General features: G+C 46.5%; 1 protein-coding gene across 1 annotated transcript; it reads right to left on the bottom strand.

The window, feature by feature from the left end:
* Positions 1-1,769: 1,769 nt before the first annotated feature.
* On the bottom strand, positions 1,770-27,141 carry FGF6 (fibroblast growth factor 6). Its single transcript, XM_003942185.3, has 3 exons — positions 16,104-27,141; positions 15,025-15,128; positions 1,770-4,862 (listed from the first exon to the last, which is right to left on the bottom strand). Exons 1-3 carry the CDS (start codon positions 16,447-16,449, stop codon positions 4,686-4,688), a joined length of 627 nt encoding a protein of 208 aa, XP_003942234.1. The 5' UTR covers positions 16,450-27,141; the 3' UTR covers positions 1,770-4,685.
* Positions 27,142-27,799: the final 658 nt, after the last annotated feature.

Consider the following 27,799-nt stretch of genomic DNA (forward strand, 5'->3'; position numbering starts at 1 on the left):
TGCCTTAATAATCCACAGCAGCACGACTCTGTGCTTTCCATTTCTTTTTGCCTGCCTTCCTGCAAGGGGGGAAAGAATCAAGATGAAAATCAACCACAGCCCGGAGATTTGTTGTCAGTTTTTTAATAGGAGGAGCGGAGTCAAAGAGTTTAGAGAAATGTAGAAAAAGACCTTTTACTTTTTGCTGGAACATGATATGGTTTGTGCATGGCACATACATATTAAAAAAATAGAAGTTTCACATTTCACAAGCGCATGACTGAACAGCATCTGGGCTGCGTTACCTGCTGTGCCTAAGCTGGAGGACAGCTCTACCCTGGGACCAGCCTGAGGTGCTTAGTGATCTACGGAAAGAGGAAACCATGCAGAACATGGCTCTCTGATGCTGAAATTTCAGTTCAATGAGGTATACAAACGTGGTTCTGTGTTGGCTATCTGCATGACGGGCTAGATTCAGGACCTGTTTGGGGTTTAATCACATCCTCCTCCTGTTCTGGGAGGAGGAAGCATCAGTCAGATGTCAGCAGAGCCTGGAGTATCTCTCTCTATTCTTCTGGGCTTGTCCCAAACACTCCTCTCTTTGGTGTTTTTCTCGGAGGTAGCAGAATGAGTGGCTGGTTCCTTCAGGGGAGGAGCAAGTATTAGAGGCTCACTTTACAGACACAGGTGTGGAAAGTGGCAGAGAATACCTCCTCAGTGACAGCTGACCAGAGTCTTCGACGAAAAACATTGGGATAGCAGGAGAAGGAGTTTTCTAGCTTGTGTCCCCTTGAAAGTGGGCAGAAGGAGACAGAGGGCAGAGAGGAAATCCTGTGGGACGTTTGTAGATGTGCATTTGGTAGATATGTTTGTATCAGTGACTGTGGCACACAGCGGGCAAAGGCTATGGGCGTCAACGCGGGGCGGAAGGAGAACTACAGTTCATGGACTCTCCTGTTTCTTCTCTCAGGACCTGCAGAGAACAAGAACTTGACGGGTCTGAGGTCCAGGACAAGAAAGTGGCCCAGAACCAGCATCGAAGGAGAACTGCAAACTGTGCAGAACAGGTTGAGGGTCAGGAGAGAATTTCGGGCCTGGGGGTTTCTGGGCAGGAGAGATACCTATATGTCTAAAGAGGAGAGAGGTTTGTACCCTGAGTCAGACGGCAGAAGAAAATGTTGTCTTTGTTAGGCCATAGACTGGCCCTGACCAAGGGCTTGGCATGTGTGTTAGGGCACTGTGGGATGTGGCCGCGGAGGGGAAGGCTGTGGAGGATGATGGTAGGGTATTAATTACAAAATTACATGCTGCTTTCCAGAGAGGTTCAAAAATGTATGGGAAGTGGGAAGGGAAGGGGTGTTAGAAGGCAGTGCATGATGAAACAAACATAATCAACAGCTTGAACAAGGCATTTGAAGTTTCCGGGTTTCCTATGAGGTCCATCCACTGCTCTGAAAAGGGTGGATGTTTTACAAGGAACCTGGGGCTCCCCCATTGCTTCTAAGCTAACCTCTTCAGCTGCAGCTGAGAGGCACATCTTCAAGCGTGTGCAGATATGCAATGTCTTCTGCAGCCTTTGTGATCCAATGGGCCTGACAACTGAGTTCAGCACTCAGTGGCCACGTGACTTCACGCCCGGACACAGATACAGAAGCCAGAGGGAAGGGACTGAAATGTGTCCTGCTGATCTTACTCCGGTCCTGTGTCTTAACCCACTTCTGTGGATGGGGATTGGCATTTCCCTCCTTCCTTCCTTCCCTCCCTCCCTCCCTCCTTCCTTCCTTGCTTCCTTCCTTCTTTCCTTCCTTTTCTTTTTCTTTTCTTTCTTTCTTTCTTTTTTTTTTTTTTTTTTTTTTTAATAGAGACAAGGTTTCACCGTGTTGCCCAGGCTGGTCTCAAACTCCTGAGCTCAGTCTGCCCGCCTCGGCCTCCCAAAGTGCTGGGATTATAGGTGTGAGCCACTGTACCCAGCCAGGGATTGACTTTTCTTAAGCCTAAAGTCACTTATAGGAAAACAGAAAGCTCTTGAGAGAATTTCTTTGCATGGGAAGGATTTTAAAGAGTCACCCACACATCCCTGCGTCTAAAGGTGGTATTCAAAATACTTAGCAACCAGATGGGCATGGTGGCTCATGCCTGTAATCCCAATAGTTTGGGAGGCTGAGGAGGGCGGATAGCTTGAGCTCAGAAGTTCGAGACCAGCCTGGCCAACATGGCAAAACCCTGTCTCTACCAAAAAAAAAAAGAAAAAGAAAAAGAAAAAGAAAAAGAAAATTAGCTGGGCATGGTGGTGCACACCTGTAGAGCCAGCTACTCAGGAGGCTGAGGAAGGAGAATCACTTGAGCCCAGGAGGTGGAGGTTGCAGTGAGCTGAGATCACAACACTGCACTCCAGCCTGGGTGACAGAGCAAGACCCTGTCACAAACAAACAACCCCCAAATATTTAGCAACTGATATAGCATGGGCCCTGGTACCAGTTAGACAGACACCCAGCCCCTCATAAACGGTGCTGGTGCAACTGCTATGCAGTGGCTGAATAGCATGCCTGCTTGATTGTAGGCATATCTTAGCTTCTCCTTCTCATTCCTAGCATGAAAAATGAAAGTGGACATTTGGGGAGACACCTTGCCAGGATGTGAGCAATGTTATGCTCCTCTAGAGAGAAGAAGGAAAGGGCTGGCAGTCCAAGGCTTTGGGGATTCTCTCGAAGATGGCTCCTCTCATGCCATGTGAGCTGAAAGATCTCGGAAGAAGGGAATCTATGCTATGAGACCTAAAACTTCTCCTTTGTTCTCTGGATCACAGTCACACCATCCCCTAGCCATTCCACACTCCAAGCTCCACTGGGAACTGATACGCACCTCAGGTTCAGGGTGCCTGCATTTCTGATGGACCCTGTTCAAGAGACTGATTGCACTGTACAAGACTCCCTAAAAACCAGTCAGCTTTATCTGCGTCTCCAAGCGGACCTGCACTTGAATATTCCAAAGAGTCAAGACGGACTAGTTTTCTCCCTTTTCTATCACATCCGAGGCTCAGCCACACAAACACGTGCTTCAGGGTTTCTACTGTCTCTTCCATCTTCACGTACCGTGGTGTGGCTTTTTCCTCCTCACCCAGCACGTGTCCTCCCTGATATCTGCAGGGCAGAGGAGGTGGCCGGTGATGTGTCTCTCCCTCTAATTACTGACCTCCATCTTCAGCTCAAAATTCCTCTGCCCAGATCTATCTACAGATGGATACAACTGCAAATAGTTAGGTATGTTGAAGATGAAGGTATTTGCAACAGATGAGGATTGTCTTGCAGGCCGGGGCCCCCGAGAGTCACAGAGGGTGTCAGGTCATTTTGTAACTCGATGGTTCACATATGCCAGAAATATTTGCACTCTGATAGGGCTCTCTCTGGTTTCAGATTTAGGAACATTCCAATGGTTTGGGAATCTGAAGGCTCCAGGCGGACATTTATAGTCAGTTGGGGAACCTCTGTTTTAAATACTCTTAAGGACAGAAGGCAGGAAGGAGCTGCTTCAGCTTGGCTTCTTGACTTCACGGGGTTATTACTTTTCTTCTACTGCAGGGAGGAAGACAGCACAGACCCTGGAGGTCACGGTGCCCATTCTGCTGTATCCAGGCACAGCGTGTATGTGAGATGAGGATGAGCAAGAAGGAAGTGAGGGTATCAGATGAGAACTTGGGTGCATTTCCTGGACATAGTTGGAGAGGAATTACCATCTGTAGTCCAAAGCCTCTCTACTTCCTTCATGCCCTATTTTGTCCCCCATCCCTCGCCAAAGAGGTTGCCATTATTAGGATCCTTGTCATCTGAGGTTAAAATAAGACCGGTTCAAAGTGAGGAAACATTATGGGCAGGCAGCCTGGCCCCTGCTTGTTCTTGGAGCCACACACAGCCTGAGTTCTCCAGGCAGAGTGGCTCTCCTAGAACATCCAGTGCCTTCTGCTGCCTCCACAAGCCTTCCTCAGCTGCCCTGGACTCTGCTCTACCCCTTAACTCCAAGAAGGGAAAAGCTTCTCCCCCAGCTTCCGTGACAATTCATCCCAGTATCCCGAGGGCCCTCACTGGCAGGAAGCTTGAAGTGCCTGATCACTCTCTTTCGGGTTTGCAATACAACCTTACACCCTCTCACCCTGGCGTCTCTGCACTTTGAGGACGGCTGCTCCCCGCTGACCTGTGCCATTCATGTAGTCAGTGGCCTCTGAAAGGAAAGACGATTGGAAAGAGGCAGGATGGGAGCACATATTAATCATACCGGCTTGACAAGTGACATTCGTACAGGCAGATTCCTGCAGCCATGATGCTAGGAGAGAGAAACTCGATGCTTTGAAATGCCTTTGCTCTGAGAATATATAGAACGCTATATGGACATACAACAATGCACACAAACTCCTACCCTGGCCTTTTCCTTTGCACATGGTCACATTCCTCAAGTGTCACCGATAGCTTCTTTCCTCCGGGGGAGGTCAGAGCATGGGATCCATTGCCATTCTAAGATGCTGCTTGCAACCCTCACTTGAGTGGGCTACATGCCATGGGGTCCAGCGCGGCCAGCGGCAACAACTGGGGTCTCCCCAACTGCAAGATAAGCCTGACTCAGAAGCCATGGAGGGCAAGGGGAATTATTTGCTTGTGCAAAATTCCAATAGGACACTTGCTGCTTTAAATCTGTGAGCCTTCTTTTGTGGGTCCTTATATCCTGGGAAGGAAGTGAGTGACAGTCATGATCAGGGACACCTTGCTGCCCCGCTTTGCCCGTCCGTGTTTGCTCAGGGCGATGTAGGTCCCTCGGTACAAGTCTGACTCATAGGCGTTGTAATTGTTGGGCAGGAGGGTTTCTCTGAACTTGCATTCTTCTTGGAAGCTGGGCTGTGAAAGACACGGGCAAACAGCAGAGACTGGGTTACAAATGAGGAGTGCTGCAGATGCCAGCTGGGCTGCACAGAGTAGGCCCCTCTGCCGGGCGCCCCTTCCTTTCCCTTTGTGAGGCAACCACTGTGAGATCTGAGTATCCTGGGTGAGTAGAATGGTGAGCAGTTAGGATGGGAAGGGGCTGCAGGCTCTCATGGTTTCCTGTCACCTTCTTCCCTCTTTTACTAGAAGGCCCAGGGACACAGGGGGGTGGTCTGTGCCACATGGGGCAGAGCTGAGGCTCTGCCACTCAGGTCTCCTGACTTCCAGAGAACTTTCTACTGAGTCCCTAGATGGTTACTTATTCCATTCAAAGAACAGACCAGGAAATGATACAATATGCTGTTTTCTCTCTCTCTTTTTTTTTTTTTTAAAGATGGGGTTTCACCATGATGGCAAGGCTGGTCTTGAACTCCTGACCTCAGGTGATCCACCCACCTCGGCCTCCCAAAGTGCTAGGATTACAGGCGTGAGCCACCGCACCCAGACTTAATAAGCTGTTTTCTCAAGGGCACGGTGAGAGGGAGTCTACCAGAGCAGGGATGAGAGCCAGGGTGCTATTTCGTGACTTTCTGCTTCGCAGTTGTGTGGCCTTGGGCAGGCTCCTTCCCTTTCAGCCTCAGTTTTCTTTTCTGCAAACTGTGTGTGTTGGGGGAAGGAGAGAGGTGGTTGGTGAAGGGGTGGAGACACAGACCATCTCTTAAGCCCTTTCCAGCACTGTCTGTCTTTCTTTCCACCTGTGGTTCCTCAGTCCATCTTTCTTGATTTAAGTCCAAAGTTTTCTATCCCTCAAATAGGCCCATTCTCAGTTTTGACTTTGAGCCTAGAAGATGTCTGGTACCTCCTAAACCAGGGGTTCCCAACCCCTAGGCTGCAGACCCACACCAGCCAGTGGCCCATGCCAGTGCAGAAACTGGGCTGCACAGCAGGAGGTGAGTGGTGGCTGGGCGAAGCTTCATCTGTTTTACCCCTACTCCCCACCGCTTGCATTACCACCTGAACTCCGTCTCCCGTCAGATCAGCAGAGGCATTAGATTCTCAGCAAGAACACTGCTGTGAGCTTTGAATGCAAGGGATCTGGGTTGCATGATCCTTATTAAAATCGAATGCCTGGTGACCCGAGGTGGAACAATTTCATCCCAGTACCATCCTTCCACCCCCATCCTGTCCATGGAAATAGTCTTCCATGAAACTGGTCCTTGGTGCCAAAAAGGTTGGGAACTGCTGTCCTAGACAATCATAGTTCTCTAGGGATATGCAGGAACAGAGATGGTGAGGAGCAGGGATTTTCACCAGGAAAAAGACCTGGTTCCCAATATGATAGTGATGCCAAGGAGTCTGGGACCAACAAAAAATGGCCCTTTCCATGCTAATTTGGTAGAGGAGTGTGTGTGGACCACCTGTTCAGAACATGTACGCTGGACTTCCTGTCTCACATGCACAAGTTCATTCCCAGTACATCACCCCACGTCTTCCTTCTCTCCTAGAAAAGACGGCTCTTTCATGTGCAGCCTGCCTGGGTGGTTGCCCTGAGGGAGTGTGCAGGGATCTCCTGTTCTTGTGGGGAAGCAACTGGGCAGGGGCTAGAAGAACAGAGTGAGTTGGGAGCCAGAGACCTGGGATCTACTCTTTTTTTCTTCTTTTCTGAGATGGAGTCTTGCTCTGTCACCCAGGCTGGAGCGCAGTGGCAGGATCTCAGCTCACTGCAACCTCTGCCTCCCAGGCCGAAAGCACTTCTGCCTCAGCCTTCCAAGCAGCTAAAACTAAAGGCATGCACCGTCATGCCCAGCTAATTTTTGGATTTTTAGTAGAGATGGGGTTTTGCCATGTTGGCCAGGATGGTGTTGATCTTTTGATTTCATGATTCACCCGCCTCAGCCTCCCAAAGTGCTAGGATTACGGGCATGAGCCACCACACCTGGCCCAGGATCTACTCTTGAAAAGAACTATAGAATGAGAAATGAGTGGAGGATAACTTCTGACTCCTTCTTGCTCAGGTATTTAAAAAACCCACTCAGTGGCTGCTGGGCTGTGCCGGAGGTGTTCTCTGACCTTCTGTGAAGTGTCTCACCTGGCTGGCAATGTAGGTAGACGAGAAGCTCTGGGCTCTTGCTCTTCAGAAGGGCTGGTAAGTAGCTTGCGCCTCAGGGGACTCAGACTCCCAGAGACCTTTCGGTGGCCCTCTCTGGCAACATTTTGAACAGCCATACTTTCTTTCTCAATAGACTACAAGATCCCCAAGATGAGGACTGTGTCTTGCATGGTACATGATGCTGAGTCAATGGTGGTTTAATAAGGACAACATGGGTTTGGTGGCTCACACCTGTAATCCCAGTACTTTGGGAGGCCAAGACAGGAGGATCCCATGAGCCCAGAAGTTTGAGAGGAACCTAGGCAACATAGCAAAATTTTATCTCTACAAAACCTTAAAAAAAAAAAAAAAAAAAAAGCCAGGCGTGGTGGTACATGCATGTAGTCCCAGCTACTCTGGAGGCTGAGGTGGGAGGATCACTGGAGGTCAAGGCTGCAGTGAGCCATGATTGCTCCTCCACACTCCAGCCTGGGTGACAGAGTGAGATCCTGCCTCAAGAATAAATAAATAAGTAAATAAGGACAACCCTGAAACATAAGGGGACCCTGCATGGGTGGCCCTTTCAATGTGATGTGGGAGTGGACGAGGGGACAGCCTTGCCTGTGGAAACACAGGGAAACTCCCCCTCATACATGTTTCCTATGTTCTTCTCTCCCGCTGGCAGCTTATTTACAAAGCACTTTCACTGATATTAACTTGCTTGAGATAAACGTGAAGACGTTCACCAGCCATGTCAGCTGGTTAATGCCACATGAGGCGGATGGGTTTTCATAAGCGTTCCTGTTCTCGTTAACGATGCTCAGGACATATTTGCCAAATGAGTGAATGAAGGGATGCCCATTTTGGTAAAAAAGGATGAACTAATCCACATCGGTCAAGAACATATTTGTGCCACAGCTTTCAGGTTAGACTGATGATTTGTGCCACAACTTTCAGATTAGAGCCTCTTACTTAGCTATGTGAGCTCCGGCAAATCATTTAACCTCCAAAGCTTACTGTTCCCTCCTCTGTGAAGTAGGAACAGTAAGAAAAACTATGTCGTAAAATTGGAATAAGTATTAATTGAATTAATGCATGGAAAGTCCTGGGAACAATGCTTGCTATATAGTAAAATTAAAAAAAAATCATTATTAGTATTCTTCTCTAAGTAAATCATGAGCTACTTTACATTAAAAACCTTAAAAGACTGCCTTACCCTGGATCACCAGTCCCATAAGACTTGCTGTGGGTTACTGGACAATTAAGCTTTTAAGCTCTGCAGTTTTTGACCGAGTGCCTGGGAGACAGTGAGCTGACCTGGAAGAGCAGGAAGCGAGAGTAAGGGCAGAGGTTGACGCTGGCTCTGAACCACATCCCCTCAACAGGAGCTTCTCTGGACCCTGGTTTTCTGCACTGTGCACAGGGAGTAGGGTCAGTCACAGGACTTCGACTGTTGATGGGCAAGCCTGGGAGCAGCAGCACCAGCAGAAATTCAGCTCAGAACTGATGGAAACATTCCAAGTAAAGCTACACTAATGAGAAGTCTGGTAGAGGTAAATGAACAAGATAGAATCTGGCAGTAGATCCCGACACATACATGGATGTAAAATAAAGTGAATCTACATGATTACAAAGTAAAAGTGGTACTTTAAATAACTAGAGAAAACATGATGTTGGAACAACTGAATGGTATTTTATTATAATAATAAAGTTTGATGTGTATGACTTTATCCCTTATATCAAAATCAATTCCAAAAGGAGCAAAGATTTAAATGTAAAAAAGAGTAACATTAAAATCAAGAAAAAAAAATGTTTAAGGGTACCCCTGAAACAGAAAAAATTTTTAAATAAACTCAGAATCAGGAATATCTTTCTAAGCAGAATATCTTTCTAAGCAGGACACAACAAAATTAAAGCCATTTTAAAAAACTAATAAACTAGTCTTCTATTTGAAAATTATTACCTAAAATAAGAACAGAAATGGTAAACTGGATGAAAATACTTACAACACACTTATGTCAAAGAGTACATTTTGTTACTATATTCAGACCCCTAAACTCACTGGAGAATGAACGGTGTTTATAAAACAGAAAATTCTCAGGAAAGGAAATATAAATGGCATTTGAGCAGAAGAGAATATGCCTAATAAGAGAAATGTAAATTATAACTGTGCATCACATTTTTGTGGCCAGATTGCAAAGAGAAAAGCATTTGACACTATGCTTTCATTAGTGAGGGCATAGAAACTAGGAATTCTCATTTAATGTCCTCTGATGTGTGTACTGTTATGATCTCTATAAAGAACAATTTGGCAATATCTACCAGAATAAAGGATGAATATAGCAACTGATCAGCAATTCCACTTTTAGAAATTTATCTTACTGATACTCTCACACGTGCACCAAAGTTACTACAGCATTAAATAACAAAAGACCAAAAACAATGTATCTATTGAGAGGAGTAACTGACTCAATTATGGTAGATCCACATGATGGAAGTCTATAAGCCTTGAAAAAATAAGAAGTCCCTCTACAGTGGCATGCAATGGCCTCAAGGACAGATTGCTAGGTGAAGACACGAGGTTTGAAACAGTGTTAGTATAGTATGCTCCTGTTTGTGTGAATTTAAAAAGATGCTACCAGAGCGTGCACATTGTGCATAGGCTATTTCTGGAATGACACACTGGTAACTGTGGCTGTCCCCAGGGAGGAACTCAGTGGCTTCAAGACAATGGTAGGAGTGAGACTTTCCATAGAATATTCTTTGATACTTTTTCTTTTTCCTGAAAACATGTTCCTGTGCTACCCAGTCAAGTAAGTAAATTATTTAAAGTGGGAAAGGAATTTAGGGTAGCAGATAGGCCAGGAAATGAAGCGAGAAAACATTTTGATCAGAAACTGGTGGTCTCCTCCTTGTTGGGTCACAGCCCCTCTCCACCCACCAGCCTCCCCACTGTTCTAACTTTGTACGTCCCTGGAGAGTAACCCGCCCAGTCAGTTCCAGAGAATTTATTTCTGATCTGGATGGTGGTTAAGGGAGAGGTTTCATGTGTTGTTTGCAAGCTCTAGAGAGGAAATGAAATCTTGAGGCGGAGGAAGGGGAAGGGGGAGGAACTGAGTGACTCGGTCAAGAAACTCTCAAGCCATTGCCCACTTCCCGCTGCCTAGAATGTGTCCGTTTGAGAACCCAGCCTTTCCTAAACGTCTGGGTCTCCTAAAACATGATTGTTTAAGCTTGCACTTTTCTCTGGTCATTAGATTTTGGATCATTCAAATCCACTCCCCTTCAACATACACAGTTTTTTTTTTTTTTTTTTAAGTTTACCACTTTTTTTCTTTCCAATATGCCCTTTTCTCTAGCATGTGTTATATCCCTGGCCTTCCTCAGAATCCTGTACAAAACTAAAGTGAAAAAAGACAGCTAATAGATGAAGTTTGTGTTAGAAGCCCTAACCTTCCCTTGCTGTTCTCTCTCCTGTAGCCTTAGCACCCCGATCCGTGGGGTTCTGGTGGCCAGGAGGCCTGTGGCATTAACGGGAGATAACTCATTTTCCCGGAATGCTTTGATGCAGCCGGATGCTTCAGGCTGATGGGATTTTCCCGCTGCCCAGAGTGATGCTCAAGACCCAGCCCCTTAATTCATCTTCATCAGAGCCCTGAGTTTTGAGTTCTCATGGCTCAGTAATCTTGGCTCCTCAGCTCTGGGGAGGAAAGCATTTGAGCCAAGTGAACGCCATGTTCATAAAAGCAGCTACCATGTATGATTACTTGAACAAATGAATATCATTCCACTGGGTCACATTTCCTGGGCCCTTCCAGTTCAAGCCCCTGAATGAAACTGTTTTAAATTCCATGTAAGTGTATTCAGATTTATGCGCATTTGGCATTCACTATGGAGAAGGGCACTTTTCAGAGAAGCAAGCACATCCATGGGGTAGAAATGCCCCTAAATGTGTGAGGTGGACAAGACAGCCACCCTCTTGCCTTTAGAGCTAAGTCATCTGGACCAATGAGGATGAATCCTGCCTTTAAACATCTTCATCCTATGACTGCTGAGGCCATTTGCCCCTGTTCCTCCTGGGAGTATATGTTGGATGGAGAAGGATGGGGTGGAAGGATGTGGGAAAGAAGGAAAAATAAGCCAGTGCTCTGTCCTCAGACTTTCTTCTATAGCCCCTGACTGCTTCTTTCCCTGTCTAGCTGAAATATCATCAGCTCTGAAGACGCCTGCATTTTCTAACCCTTTTTCCTAGCACACTGTCAATTTAGCAATGGAAAGTGTTTTCATCAGGTGTTTCATTCTTCTCACTCCCGTACAGCTCTTTGTAGCAGGTGGAGATTTGTATGCAGGGCAATGGGCCTCTCATAAGGGCATGTGCCTCCAGGCCCATTTCCTGGCACTTTCACATGCGGGGCGTCGTCCCATTCCCTCATTCCCTCAGGAGTGCTGCTCTCTGCTAGAGTGGCAGCTGAGTCAAGGAAAGACTGGTCTTCCTCTCCCCCATTGTAATGGCCCAGATCATAATCAAAGGTCTCCGGAGGAAATCAGTTTTGTCCCTTGCACATTGTCATACTGTTGAAGAAAAGGACATAAATGCAGTTATTCTTGGTAAAACTAAAATCGCTTGAGAGCATAACTGAATTGCTAGTCTCTCTTTGCTAGTATGTATTTTTCTCAACTGAAGGATTCTAATAGAACCACTCTGAGGTGGAGATCCTTGATGTTTTGTTTTCTTTGTGTTAAAGGGGATTAGGAGGGTTAGAATTCACTGATTTCTGCCTCAGTCTACACCTGAGAGAGCAGAGGTCCAGGCCCAGAGAAGTTCAGTGACGTTGCCCAAAGAAAGATGAGTAGCTAGAGGGTAGGTCGGCCAGGAACTGGAAGCTGGATCTCGGAGCCCTGAGACAGGGCTCCACACAGCTGTGGCTGGACCTGTGACCCTGGAGACCCAGTGTCCGCAGCTGCAAAGGGAGGATGAAGATCAAATGCACCTCCTAGGGGTGCTGCGAGATCATGCTGGTAAAGCCCTTTGCAGCCTGATGCAGTCCAGCACAAACAGTAGGCTAGTGCTCAGGGCAGGGCAGCTGTTTATATTGTCTAAAAGGCGGGGGGCGGGCAAACTGCCCTGAGCCTCTACACCCCTCTTTCCAGGAGACAGACGTGTGTGAAGCCACTTCTAGCTGGGTTTTCTTGGCCCTTATTCTCTGCCCACGAGTTGTTGCCTTGTTCTCCTCACCAGCACCTCAACCCCAGCCCAGTTTCCCTCCCCCACCCATGAGAAATGCCATATAGTGGCAGTAGCAGCTGAGCCTGGGAGATGAGGCAGCTCAGGGGGCTTAAAGGGAAAAAGTGTGAATGAAATAATCACTCAGCGGGAGTCTTCCTGGCTCCGGGATCGGCTGGCAATTGTTTTTTTAGAATGGGAGAACAGCCTCTGAAGTGTGGGGAGGGAGGAGGTAGAAGTTGTTCAGGAGCATCTGGTCCTGAGCCACACAAAACATCAGGTGCCCCAGGCTTGGGGCACAGCTGTCCAGCCCTGCTGTCTGTGTGCAGGCCCGGCTGGCCCTGAAGTCCAGGGAGGAAAATCTCTCTCCCTAGAGAAGACGCTCTTTGGCCAAATGCTACTGAGGGTGCAGGTAGGAGGGGTGGGAGGGCAAAGGCGAAGGGGGTGGGGTCTTTTCTCCAGAAGTTCCCATTCTCCTGGACTTTGCTCATTTAGTGAGCCCAGCAGTTCATCAACTTGCTTAACTCCCTTTAAAGTCATCAGCCAATAATGTGCTGCAGAGCAAGGGCTGGGGTGGGAGTGGGCGGCTGGGGTCACCGGCATTAGGAGTCAGCCTCTTTTTCCTTTGAAGTCCCATAGCCAACAGCTTAAATTCCCAGCTCTTCCAATCCCCTGGGATTCCAGGCATTATGCAGGAGGGTAAGAAGGTGTTCTTTGGGATGCCCTGCTCTGCAGAGTGGGGACCTGCTCCACCAACAGCTGGGTTGGTACCAGGCCTCTTCCTGTCCTCTCCATCACTTTTCCAGGGAGCAGTAAGAAGGATATGTCTTTTTTTTTTTTTTTTTTTTTCTTTTTGAGACGGAGTTTCGCTCTCGTTACTCAGGCTGGAGTGCAATGGCGCGATCTCGGCTCACCGCAACCTCCGCCTCCTGGGCTCAGGCAATTCTCCTGCCTCAGCCTCCTGAGTAGCTGGGATTACAGGCACACGCCACCATGCCCAGCTAATTTTTTGTATCTTTAGTAGAGACGGGGTTTCACCATGTTGACCAGGATGGTCTCGATCTCTCGACCTCGTGATCCACCCGCCTCAGCCTCCCAAAGTGCTGGGATTACAGGCTTGAGCCACCGCGCCCGGCTGGATATGTCTCTTCTGTCTCATCTCACCCGGCCCTCCAGCTCTCAGGTTCAATGAAACTTAGGGGGGCTGGATGGTCTCCTGCTCTCCAGAGGCCATGTAGCCTGCTGGCCCCCAAGCCTGCCTGTGCCTCGGAAACACCTGGCCAATTTAAAATACAAAAATAAACAGATTTCCAGGCTCACATCCCAGCTCTGTTGAATAAGAATCTCCTAGGTAGGTCCCTGGAAATCTATACTTTTAACAAGTTACCAAGGTGATTAGAGATGCAAGCTGTCCACAGAACCATGTGGGAGACCCATGGTTTTTAATGCATGCCGTATGTCCATGCAAAGCAACCCAGAATGAGACATGTTAGCAGTAAAGATTATGGGCCAGGCGCGGTGGCTTACACCTGTAATCCCAGCACTTTGGGAGGCCGAGGCGGGTGGATCACGAGGTCAAGAGATCGAGACCATCCTGGTCAACATGGTGAAACCCCATCTCTACTAAAAATACAAAAAATTAGCTGGGCATGGTGGCGCGTGCCTGTAATCCCAGCTACTCAGGAGGCTGAGGCAGGAGAATTGCCTGACCCCAGGAGGCGGAGGTTGCGGTGAGCCAAGATCGCGCCATTGCACTCTAGCCTGGGTAACAAGAACAAAACCCCATCTCCAAAAAAAAAAAAAAAAAGATTATGGGGCAGAGGCCACCTGGTGAACCCGTTCTTGTATTTCATAGACCTCCTCTGTTGGGATGGCCACACTGGGATCCAGTGCCAATTCTGGATCTATTTTTCTACATCCTGATCCTTGGTTTATCCTCCAAGGGGCAGTAGATCTGCCCTCCACACCCTCCCCATAAATAACTTTGATATTTTTTGAGGACTGCTCTGAGGTCTTCCTTTTTAGCTTGCTTATTTCTGTCAAAGGAACTCTCCATTTCTTCAGCTTCATAGGGATGTTTGCCCAGCCGTATTTTGGAATAAGCCAACTGATGGGCCGAGGGCCGCAGGAACAAGTAGGTCAGTGAGAGCAGAGGTTTTGGTCAATGTGCTTAGAAGTTGGTTGCATTAACCTAAGTGCCAGCATTAGCGCTCCCAGGGGTGACCTATGGGGTTGGGGGTGGGAATGGGAATGGGTGGGTCCTGGTAACTGACTAAAGTATATAATGGGGAGGCTGCTTCTCCAGCCTGTGTGATCGGAGACAAGAGGCTTGAAAACCCTGGCGCAGAATCTCAGCACACTGATGAGGATGAAAATAGCCTCCCATTCCACTCCTCCTGCTGTGCACTAGGCCAGGGTGTCTTGCAGGGCGACTGCCTGCAGGGCAAGCAGCACACCCAGGTGGAGAGACAGGCTTGTTCTCAGGGCCTTGCCAACGCAGGGAATCACACCTGCCCACAGGCCTGGATGCCATAATACAGGTTTCCCTCTGGCCCACGAGCTCCCTGAGCTGTGGTTTCTGTTTAATCACACAGGCTCCGTCTGGCAGGTGGGAATAGAAGCAGCACGGAGCAGAGGACAGTCACCCGTGAGGCTGAAGAAGCAAAAGCTGCAACATCCTTCCCTTGCACAGGCTCCTTTCTCAGCCTTTCCTTTCCCATTTAGATAAATAGTCACTTCTCTACTCGGAATTTCGTATTATTTTCTTCAGCTGTGTAAGCATCAAGCCTTGTAAACCTGGCACTTCCCCGGCCTGGTGAACTCACCGTTGCGTACAATCTTCCTTCACTGTTCATGGCAACGAAGAGGGCACTTCTCACTCCAAAGAGACTCACCACGCCTCGCTCCACAGTGGAAATTTCCAGCAGGCCTGACAAGGAAATGGGAGCTACATTACCTAAGGCTCGTGCAAATCAGACTGGGAACTTGAGCCAACAAGGGCATCTCAGTCCATCCCCCTTCTCCTAGAAAGTCAGACTCTCTGTCACCCCTTCCTTGATCCCTCTAACTCTAGGAGACCCTGGCTGCTGGACTCATCAGGTGCTGCGTTGTGCTGCTAAAAGTCCACTTCTGCAAGGGAAAGTTCCGATGTCAGAGTCAGGGACTGCAATGACCACTTAGTTATCTATTTAAGATGAGTTTTGAATCTGGGCTTTCAATGACAAAATCACTTGAGGTCCTTGACTTGGGTAAAAAAATAAATTCTGATTATCATTATTCTTAATGTGTACTCTACATGTTTCAGCAAATCTCAACCCACCTAATCCTGAAAACACAGCCGCCAGACCATGGCTGATGGCTTTCTCGGATCCTGCAGCTCCCATCCTTTCTTGGATAGGAGACTAACCATACAGCAACCTGTCAACTTGCAGGGTAAGAACCTGGACACAGAGGGAGCTCACTGAAGTAAAAAGAAGGATGTGCTTCAGTTGGACATTTTGCAATTGAATTTCCTTTTCTTCTCCGAGAGGGAAGCTGAATAAAAATGAGCTTGTGTCTAATTTGATTCCGGTATACTAACTCATTCTCCCTACCCCTGCCTTGGGGGGCTTCCCAGACGAATGGTTCCCAGTGGTCTTACAAGGCATCAGATGGGCCGGTATTGTTGCAATAGTTAGTGCCACTGAGGACCTAACCAAGGTGATAGCAAATAACAGCAGGATGCTTGGACCCCAGTATACCAAGCCTGCACCCAGGCAGAGTCCCGCAGAGTCATCTAAGTGGTGAGCAGCATTTCTGCCCCCTTTATAGTTCATCGTGTTCACTAGAGCAAGGCACCTTCACCTTTTAGTCCTGCATGAGCCCAAGCCCCCAAGCGTCCCAACTGGCTGCAGCTGGCACTCACTGTAGGGGGTCTCCTTGTGGGTCCCGCTGATCCGGCCGTCGGGGGGCACCTGGAGGTGAAAGCCGATGCCCACGTTGCAGTAGAGCCTCCGCTGCCGCTTGATCCCCACCAGGTAGCCACTTTCCCAATTCACCCTGGCGATCTCTCCAGCTAGCCCCGTGTGAGACCTGGACAGCAGGGTGCCCCAGCCCCTTGAGTCCAGCTGCGTGTTGTTGGCACGGGAACCTGCAGGCAGGGATACCACCATGCCCACTAGGATGCCTAGGAAGACGAGAGCCCACAGCGTGCCCTGAAGACGTCCTGCTCCCTGGGACATAGTGATGAACAGCCTCTGTCCCAGGGCCATCCACCTTGCCTCTCAGGCACGTGGTCAGAATTAATGGCCCTAAAAATACCCCCCTTCTTGTTTTTCCCCCTCCCGCATGGCGGCAGGGGCTTATTTTTGGAAGGCAGATGAAGGCTGCTGACATGAAACCAAAGCCTGCATCGGGCACTCGGGTTGAGAGCAGAGGGACCCAGGCTGAGCCGCGGCCGGTAGAGACCATGGCTCGGGCACCCTCTCTAGCTCACCCGCTCGCTCCGTCTGGTGTTGATGATATTTGATTTTACCTATCTTTATAGTTGGTTCAGCAGCCTGGCCCTCCCCTCCACCCATCATCACCCTGACGTCAACCCACCCAGCTCACTTATCCAGGGCTGTAACATTAACCTGCTCTTGGGCCTGGCTGCTTCCCCAGACCCCCATCAGCCTCCACACTCCCCAGGGGTTCTGGGAGCCACTGCCATTCCAACTATGAGGCAGGAATGAAGTGAGCAGGGAGCATCTCTGGGGTAGTGGGAAGCTGGCTAGGGGCCCAGGGAAAGAGAGAGGCGAGAGGCCACCCAGGACCCATACTGGGCAGAAGTTCTCAGCCTGGCAGCGCTGGCTCCTTATTTAGAGGGCAATAGGTAGAGGCGAGATGGGAGAAGGCTTGTGGTGGTGACGACCATAGCCTGCAAGTCACCCTTGAGATCTTTTCATGGAAACAGCTCATGGTGGAGGGGAACACCGAAAGGCCAAACCCTTTCAGCAGGAGGGCACAAATATTCTCAGGTCGTGGGAGTGGAGGTTGTCCAAGGAGCTCTAAGATTGTGGAGGGAGGCGCCGGGTGCCGTGGCTCACGCCTGTAATCCCAGCACTTTGGGAGGCTGAGGCAGGCAGATTACCTGAGGTCAGGAGTTCAAGACCAGCCTGGCCAACATGGTGAAACCCCATCTCTACTAAAAGTACAAAAATTAGCCGGGCGTCGGGGCGGGTGCCTGTAATCCCAGCTACTCAGGATGCTGAGACATGAGAATAGCTTGAACCCGGGAGGTGGAGGTTGCGGTGAGCTGAGATCATGCCATTGCTCTCCAGGCTGGGCGACAGAGCAAGACTCTGTCTCAAAACAAACAAACAAACAACAAAAGATCTTGATCTTGGAAGGAGGGAGGGAGGGCAAGGTTTGCCTGCTCACTGTCTTGGTCGCAGCATTCACCCGGGGTGGAAGTTGTGTCTGGCCTTTGACATAGCCCACTGGCTGTTGTCACATCTGTGAAATGGGAATAATATCAGTCACATGCCAAGGATAAATCCCTGTATTTATATAATCCAGAGCTGGTCCCAGCGGGCAGCTCCCTTAGCCACACTCTGCACGCATGCTGCAGGCTGCAGGCAGCCTGGAAAAGCTGCTGGGGCAAGTTCCATGGCCCAAGGACTCTACTGAGGCCTTCGTTGGAAAATTGTTTTTTTTTTTTTTTTTTTTTTAAATCTTTCTGCCAAGTAAGAGGTTCATGAATAATCCAAAGAGAAAGTTGTCAACAAAAAGAACTTCACTTTGGATTTATATAATCCAGGGATTTATCATTGGCATGTGACTGATATTATTCCCATTTCACAGATGAGGAAGCTAAAGCTTAGAAAGGTTAAGTGACTTGCCCAAGTTACCACAACTAATAAGTAGCAAAGCCAGAACTCCTAGGGTCTGCCTGAGCCTAAAGCCTGTGCATGTCTAATGCATGCAGTAGAAGTTGGCTGGCCCAAAGAGTCTATTTAGCTCCTTAAATGCCAATAGCACATCATAGAGTTATTTCAGTAGCATAAAATGATTCATTTGTTAAAAGAAAAAAAAAAAAAAGAACTCGAGTATCTTTGATGTACATGGGAACGTCTGTATTTGCAGATAACTTTTGCTGGGCTGATATTACACCCAGAAACTGGTAAAAATATTTCTGCCAGGAAGTTATTCCTACACTCATTTTTCTTTTCCCCATATTACTTTTAAATAGATTACATGTCTAACTGAAGTAAAAAAAAAAAAATGTTAAGCTGCCAAAAAACCTACCCCACAAATTGCTATAGAATATAAAAAGGGACTATTAATACATCTCTGAGGGTGAAAAAGTTAACAAGGGTCACCTGGGGAATTGAGTTTAAAATCCTGTTTCTTATACTTCAATCCAGGTCTTAATCTGTTGGTGAGACATTGGCACTGATCGTGCAGGGATTGGAAGGAGTGCGTGAGGTGATGACAGTGACATACAGATGGATTTAAGCCTCCTGAGCTGGTCCCAGCGGGCAGCTCCCTTAGCCACACTCTGCACGCATGCTGCAGGCTGCAGGCAGCCTGGAAAAGCTGCTGGGGCAAGTTCCATGGCCCAAGGACTCTACTGAGGCACTAAACCTTCTGCTGTGCCCTGGGTTCCAGCCGCCGGCCTATGGCTTCTACCTGCCTTCTCTCTGCCCTTCTGCCCATTCACTGAGTTTGATGCTTGGATCAAATTTCTGTCGAGCCATGTAATTCAGTGTTGCCCTAGACATGCATTCTCAGATCCTGTGGAACCCAGACATCTATTATTACCCTCAGCTGGTAAACTGAATGGAGAGGGCCATAGGCACCCCTTATTCCTACTCTCACCACGGTGCCCCCGGCTTCCCCATCGCTTTGCTCTCCCCAATGGGCCATTGCCCCATACCCAATCTCATCACCACCAGCACTGCCATTTCCCACAAGGAAAGATGATGCCTTATGGGCTCAGATTGAGTCTTCCGTGTAGGCCTTCACTGGAAAATTGTTTTTTTAAAAAAATCTTTCTGCCAAGTAAGAGGTTCATGAATAATCCAAAGAGAAAGTTGTCAACAAAAAGAACTTCACTTTGGATTTCCTGCTGGGTTTCATATAGTTAAGCTTTCATGGGTGCAAGAGCAGTGGGGACACTTTCTCAGCGATGTTGTATGGAATCTTGTGTTAATTATGCTGGTGGTCCTCACTTAGGGAAGAGACAGTCCAGAAACACTTCGGATGGTAAGAAGTTGCTCTGAAATTAACACTTGCCTTGGATAACTGGAGAGGTGCTCACCAGCAGAGCTCAGAATCTCTGTGGAATTTCTTGGTACCCATCCACTTTGGAACTGCCTTAGGAGAGGGATTAAACTATAGCAATGTCCATGCCATATCCCAATAAAAATGGTGAAGCTTCTGAGATTCACCTCATCCTAGATTCCTCTGTGCAGAGGTTGTGGTTGATGTCTCATAAAGTAAGGCTTTGGAATGGGGATACCTGGATATGAATCTCAACCCCACCATTCATTAGCTGTGTGACCCTGGGAAAGTTCTGGACCTCTCTGAGCTTCATTATTTTGTCATCTGCAAAATGAGATCATTATTTCCAAAGGTTGTTATAGTGACAAGCAATAATAGATGCAACTGGCCCAGTGCAGAACACAGCATAGCTATTTCCCAGAAATTTATCCCAAACACATTGAAAATCTCTCACCCAATTAAAGAGGACAAACCCAAAGTCAGAAAGACCATCTCTCATCTCAGGGGGTGGGAGAGACATGTGGGCTTCCAGTTCTTCATTGCCATCCGCCAGAGCATATGTTGTGATGGCTGCTAACATATGCCGAAGCAGGCAGCCTAGATTCTTCAAATGTTCTGAAAAGCAGTGAGAGCCTTGGTGTCATCCCCTGTTAAATATAAAACTTAAGTAATTCATGCTATTAAAAAGCCTGGGTCTTATTTTTATCGGGTGATGCGATGAGGCTGTGTTCTAAATGCACCTCCTCTGCCTGTCTCTATAGCAACTTTACTGTGCTCATGTAGCCATAGATTTTCCTGAAGGCTAATTAAGTTGACAACTGCTAGGTCTTCTTGGCTTACCAGATTTGCACTTGACCCTTCTCTTGGAGCTTAGGGACCCCTGTGGATGTGAAGTGATAGAGAAAAGAGTAACAGGTGGAGGAGGCCTCTCTCCATGGACCCCTCTTGCAAATAGTTGGCCAACAGCCTTTGGGGATTGTCAATCAGTCTCACTGGGTGAGCCAAGATCCAGTGGAGGTGAGTGGGAAAATATGTAAATGTCTGTCTTCTTCCACAGAAGGGTCCTTGACCCGGAGGGGGATGCCATGAAGCATAGATTGGTCAAATTTGGCAGCGCTTAGCCACACAGATCTTTCACATCATCTGCATGATGGAACTCCCTCCATCATACTAGGTGGTTGTTCTCTGTGACTCCTGTGTATTACATAATCAAGATCAAACGCCCGAGGGGTGACCAGAAGGGAAAGCACATAAAACTCAGACGAGCCTCATCCATGTCCATTGTGAAAAGCTGTGCTTACTCGTATCTTTTACATTTGGTTTTGAAAAACTAGCATTTGCCTTTTTCTGTAGATAATTTAGAAAATATGGAAAATGATAAGGTGGAAAATGAAAGAGCTGTTCGTACCTAGTGTCTTTCTGTCTTCTGTCTCAGAGTCTCTCTTTGTGTGAGCTTGGCACGGCGGCCTTGATGCCTCATGTATCTCTGAATTTTGCTCAGACAGGCACCTCTGCACCTATTCCTGTTTTTTTTTTTTTTTTTCTTAGTGGTAGAGCTTGCATGTGGGATTTAATCGGCATGAGATGGATGTGTGTGAAGATGAGGATCTAGGAAGGACTCCTGCCTTATGCCTGAGCAAAGAGGGACATTTGCAGCTCATAAACACGCTGCAAAAGGGAGAATTCAAGAGAAAAAGTTTCAGCTGATCAATGGTGTCCAGGTTGGACTTCTGCAAGGACAATCCTGCTATTATCTTGCTAACTATTCCCTGGAGAAACCTAAACTTTGTACTTTCCTAGTAGAACTCAGCTTTTCCCAGTCCTCATCACTTACACAGTGGGAGCCATTAATAGTCATAATCCACATTTCCCTAGTTCATGCTTCTTCCAACTCGGGTGGAACTTCACTCCACTACCAATCACCCCCGAGATATTCCTGCAGTTCCAGAGCATGTCTCACACATGTTCATGAACACGTGATTGCTCCTGTCTGGGCACATTGCCAGGCACCTGTGTAGATCACCCTGTTCTCCAGCCCTTCCACCTCCTGCTGGGCAGCCCAGGGGTATTCCCTTTCTCACTACAGCTCAGCACCTGAAGCCCTCAAGGAGCCAGATCTGCTTTATATTCTGTTTCAAAGCTAGGAAGAATGCCTTGGTCCCCTTCTTCATGTTACACCTGTTAAAGAAAATACCTGACCAGAACTACTCATGTCCTGCTGATCTGCTCATTTGAAGTCTTTTTCAGACCCGCTGCCTTGCAAAGGACTCAGTCTTGTTATGGGTTGAGCTGATCAGGTAGGATTCCCATTTTCTTCCATGTAGATTATTTTTCTGAAGGCCCCTCAATCCCTCAGACAAATAGACTTCTGCTGGGGCCAGCCCATCCGTATTGTTTAGATGTGTCTGAATCCTGGCTTGAGTTCAGACTGGAAACCCTGCCCCACTCCCAGAGACCCCTGCAATGGGGAGGGAGGGAGTCCCTGAAAACACAGCTTTGTGGTCCAGTTGGTCACCAAGTATTTGCAGAGTTTTCTGGGAGGAAGGATATGATTCTCCTCTCCACACTAGAAATCATCTTCTTGCGTTAAAGTGCTCTTGATCTATCCCTTCAATCTGAGTCCCATTGTGGCTGTGCCTCTCAGCGTGATTTCCTATCTCCTAGCACTGTCTTTCTTCTCTGTCTCACTCACACTCTCCCCTTCCCCCTCCTTACTATGCTCCAGCCATAGATGCAAGCCTAGAGGCTCAGTCAACTGCCAAGAAAGCAGCACCTCAGGGCTGGCTGACCACCAGGGCCACACATCTCAGTTGAATTTGCAAAGGGTCAGAGGAGTCAGATAACTTTCTGGAACCTCAGAACCTAAGGGATTTTGGCTCTGCTCAGAGTTTTGCGGTTTCTCAGATTTGCCTTTCGTGATCATCATCTAATAATACCTGCTGCGTGCTGAGGCGGGCATGCACCCTGCCAGCCACCAAGCAAAGTTATGTAAAAGACTCACCCCTTAGTGGCAGGCTCCCCAGTGTGACACAGAAGGCCCTCCCTGTCCTGACCTCTCCTGGCCTCTCCAGCTCCATCCACTGCCTCTCCCTCTCTGGGAATTTTTGGTTCAGCAACCTTAAATGGCCTGTTGTTCCCAGGCATACTGTGTGCTGTTTCTGCCTCATGTTTTTGCTCAAACTGTCCTCTCTTTGCCTGGTAAATTGCTTCCCTGTTTAAAGACTCAGCTTAAATGTCACCTCCGGAAGTAATCCCTGACAACCTTCCACCTGTCTCTAAACGGGATTCAGTGGCCTGTTCCTCTCCCCTTACTGGGTTTATAATACTCTGACAAGGTGCTGACTTTGATAGTGAAATTCTTAAGGCTTCAATGGCATCTTCCCTGTATATTCAGAACCAAGCACCATGCCTGCCAGGCAATACAGTTTATTAAATGTTTGAATAAATGTTGAATTAAAGGCTTTAAATCCACGGCTTTCACTAGATGAGTTATTCTCAAACAAGGTCCAAGTCCTCTATAGAGGAGTGATCAGAATTTTGGTAGGAGTGGGATATTAATTTGAAAAAGCACTTTCGATATAATGATTTGCATTTTGTCATTTAAAATAATGACATTGAAAAATTCTGCTTTCACTATGATGCAGAAACTTGTGTTGGACTTGTACTCCCATAATAAACAACAAGGACACTGGACAAATAAATGAAACAGCAGTTTTTAAACATTGGATAACAGGAAGCACAGGACTATGATCCCTGAAAAAAAAAGGAGACAAGTAAGATGGACCCCATGATCATCTCCTCTCTCTACCTGGAAGCACTCTCCAGACCTCAGAGCAGGAAAGGAGAACCCACGCCGAGTACAGGGGTGCCCGTGAGTGGAGGGTTCAGAGATTGAAGTTTGGTGAAGCTAAGGCAGTCCCAGTTTTCAGGGCAGAGTGCAAAGCAGAGGAAGCAGCATAGAGAAAGAGCTGCAGAAATCGGTAGAGGTTTGCTCTTGTGTTTGTTGCTGAAAGCTAAGCCGTGCAAGTGTGGATGAAACTCCAAGAAACTAGGAAAAGCACTGGCAGAAAGCAGTAAGGTGAGAAATCCTGAGAGCTCACGTGGGGAAGCTTCGTTCAGACCAGCCAGGTGGAGAGAACTAGATGTTCTCATTCAGTAGAGACCCCAGAAGGGTCATGTCTTGGTAATAGGGATACATAGGATCTGCAGGAACTGGATTTATTCTCTTGCTCCAAATAATAAAACACTGAACAAATACATCAAAGAACAGTTTTCAAGACATTAGACATCAGGCAACAAAGAACAGTGATTCTTGAGAAAGGAGAAGCTGAAATGAATCCTACATGGCTACCAGCTTACTGATTTAAGAGAGTTTTCAGGCATGGCTCAGGGAGGAGAATTCTTGTTGGATTCTGGAAAACACCTTGAATTGAGGAGATGAAGCTGACTGAGAAAGACTAAGGCAAAGAGGGCTTCAGGGAAGGGTAGCAGAGAGGAGAGAGCAGCACAAAAAAGAACCTAGATATGCATTGAGGGACCCCCTCAAGTGGTCACAGAGTACTGATTAGCACATGTGTACACTACCTGAGGCTGGAGAAGGAACGAGGCAAATTAGAGGGAGCAGCAGCTGGAGCTCATACAAGACTGCAAACAGTGCCTGTTCCCATCAACCAGACTGAGGAAAATATTCTCATTCCTGGCGTGTTGGGTTGACTCTTGCCTCACTAGTGGGAAATAATTATCCTTAGACCAAATGCTGCTCTGATCCCACCTAACAAATATTATAAGCAAACACAAAAAGGATCAATCAGTTATTAAGTATATTAAATAGATTCTAGGAAAACATTTGAGAATATTTATAGAAATAAAATACATCCAGCCCTGAACAGGGCAAAAGTGACATATAGTAAAAAAATGCCAGTCATGCAGAGAGGTAGGATAATATGAGTCATAATGAGGAGAATAATAATAAAGTTGAAACCAACCCGGAATTAACACAGATGTTAGAATTAGCAGACAGAGACATTAAAACAGTTATTATAACTGTATATTTTCAAACAGTTAAAGAAAAGATAAAAAATGTTAATTAGAGACATGGAAGAGGTAAAAAAGATCCAAATCAAACTTCTGAAGATAAAAAGCACAATGCTTGAGATGAAAAATACACTGGATGGGGTTGAAGACAGGTTGGACATTACAGAAGAAAACATTAGTGAAAGTGAAAACATAACCATAGAAACTTTTCAACATGAATCACAGAGAAGACATAATCTAACAAATGAACAGAACAGACTTCTGGGTTATGGGCTGGTATGTAAGTAGCTTGAAAGTTGTCATTTCATCCTAAGAGCATGTAAAAGCACAAATGCGCTAAAAAATAATCAACATTTTTTCTCAGATTTGTTAGAGAAGTGATGTCACAGGACAAGGTGTTGCTTGAAAAACTAGAGAGACAGACAGGCGAGTATAAAGAATTACAACTTGCTGGAGCAGAAACCCAGGAGCTGAAACCTCCATGGAAACCAGAGCTGGGGTAGGGAAACCCGAGCTGTAATTGATGAATTGTTGGAGGCTTAGTGAATAAGATTGAGAGATAAAAACTCCATTGCAGGGTGGTGGTGGTTTTGCCTCTAGAAGCTCTATCAGGTTCTCGTGATGAATATCAGAGAAATCTAGATCAAAAACACTGCAACAGAAATGCAGAATGCCTTTGATGGGCTCATTAGTAGACTGGACATGGCTGAGGAAAGAATCTCTGAACTTGAGGATATGACGATTGAGACTTAAAAGCAAAGAGAAAGAAACAGAACAGAATATCCAAGAACTTTGGGACTACAGAAGATGCAATATATGCACAATGGGATATCGGGAGAAGGAAAAGAAAGAAATAGAAGCAATATTTGTAGCGATAATGACCAAGAATTTCTCCCAAATTAAAGAAGCTAAACCACAGATACAGAAAGTTCAGGGAACACCAAACCAAATAAATGCCAAAACACTACACGTAGGAAATTATATTCAAATTTCAGAAAATTGAAGATCAAAAAACACTCTTGAAAGAATCCAGAGGAAAATACACCTTATTTACAGAGCAGTATTGGAGCATACACCAAAGTATGGTGAGTGGCATGCTGATTACTTTGAACTGAAGATTGGAAAGGTCTCAGAAGCAAGGTCTTTCTGAGCTTCTTCTGCCTTCCTATCTCCTGTCCCTCCATGAAGTGAGTTATAGAAACCAGAAACCATCCTGCTGGGCAGGATGGCTCATACCTGTAATCCTAGCACTTTGGGAGGCCAATGTGGGCGGATCAGCTGAGGTCGGGAGTTCAAGACCAGCCTGACCTATATGGTGAAACCCTAGCTCTACTAAAAATACAAAAATTAGCTGGGCTGTGGTGGTGCCTACCTGTAATCTCAGCTACTAAGGAGGCTGAGGCAGGAGAATTGCTTTAACTTGGGAGGTGGAGGTTACAATGAGCCGAGATCATGCCACTACACTCCAGCCTGGGTGACAGAGGGAGACCCTGTCTCAGAAACAAAAACAAAACAAAACAACAACAACAAAAACAATCCTTGTTCCCCAAGGTGAGTCATAGAAACTAGAACGCCCCCCCTCCCCCAAATCAAGCCTTAAAAACAAGGAAGGTCACTCTCTACCTTTTCCCTTCCCCCTTGAAGACCCTCATTCCAAGAGGTACTGCTCCATTGCTAGGAGGAAGGAATGCTACACAGAGAGGCCAAAAAGTATCTGAACAGACAGGCATTGCTGGGTTTTCCCTTTTCGTTCTATTACCATTAAATCATATCTTTTAGTCCAGTTACATTTTTACATGGCTGTCCATTCTTTGCTGCACATAAGCACAAAAACAGAAAGTTTCCCCTGGGTCCTTGTGTCTTCATTTCTGAGGTCCCAATTTTTCTTTCCCTTTTAAACAATAATTTCACAGGGTCCAGAATTCTAATTTGGTGGATTTTTCTCTCAACATTTAAAATATTTTATTCCACTCTCATTTGCATGGTTTTTGATGATGTCTTACCTTTGCACCTGTAGGAATGAAAAGGTTGTGATACCTTTCCTCACAAATCACAAGGTTCATAGCCAATGAAAAAAAATGATAATTAGGCGGGTGTGGTGGAGGCTGCCTATAATCCCAGTTACTCAGGACGCTGAGGCAGAGAATTGCTTGAACCCAGGAGGAGAGGTTGCATTGAGCCAAGATCATGTCACCACATTCCAGCCTGTGTGACAGAGTGAGACTCTGTCTCAAAAAAAAGATAAATAGCAACAATGTATTCAATTATATGATGTATGCTTATGTATAAGTGAAATGATAATTATACTATTATACAGTTAATGGGAGGGAACAATTAGAAATGTTTTATTATAATGTACTTGCACGATCTGTGAAGTGGTACTGTGCTATTTAAAACTTGGTCAGGCATGGTGGTTCATGCCTGTAATCCCAGCACATTGGGAAGCTGAGGCACTTGAGGCCAGGAGTTCAAGAGCAGGCTGGCCAACATGGTGAAAACCTGTCTCTACTAAAAATACAAAAATTAGCCAGGTGTGGTGGTGCATACCTGTAATTCCAGCTACTCAGGAGGCTGAGGCAGGAGAATCATTTGAACCTGGGAGGTGGAGGTTGCAGTGAGCTGAGATTGTGCCACTGCCCTCCAGCCTGGATGATGGAGGAAGACTTCATCTCAAAAAAAAAAAAAAAAAAAAAAAAAAGAAAAAAAAAGAAGAAAAGTGAAGGATGGGCACGATGACTCACATCTGTAATTCTAGCACTTTTGGAGGCTGAGGTAAGAGGATTGCTTGAGACCAGGAGTTTGAAACTGGTCAACGTAGCGAAGTCTTGTCTCTATTAAAAAAAAAAAGTGAAATAAATAAATAAAAGCAAAAAGTAAAACTGGGCTTGACTTTATTGTCAATGTATATTGCAAACACTAGTGCAACCACTGGAAAAAAGGTAAAAAAATAAGTATAGTTAATATGCTAAGAAAGGAGATAAAATAGAATTATATAAAATGTTCAGTTAAAACTAAGAAAGGCATAAAAAGAGCAGACAACAAAACCAGGAACAAATACCAAGGACAAGGAATAGAAACAAAGTAACAAATATGAGCTTGTCAATTCAGTGATATCAATAATCACTCTAAACGTCAACAGACTAAATACACTAATTAAAAGAGATTGTCAGAGTGGATCCAAAAACAAGACCTAACTATATGTTGTCTACAAGAAATGCACTTTAAATAAAAACACATATATAGATTAGAAGTACAGGAGTGGAGAAAGGTATACTACATTTACAGTAATCAAAATAAAGTGGGAGTACCTATATTAGTTGC

The sequence above is a fragment of the Saimiri boliviensis genome, chromosome 7 (genome assembly GCF_048565385.1).
Source record: "Saimiri boliviensis isolate mSaiBol1 chromosome 7, mSaiBol1.pri, whole genome shotgun sequence".
NCBI classification, from domain to species: domain Eukaryota; kingdom Metazoa; phylum Chordata; class Mammalia; order Primates; family Cebidae; genus Saimiri; species Saimiri boliviensis.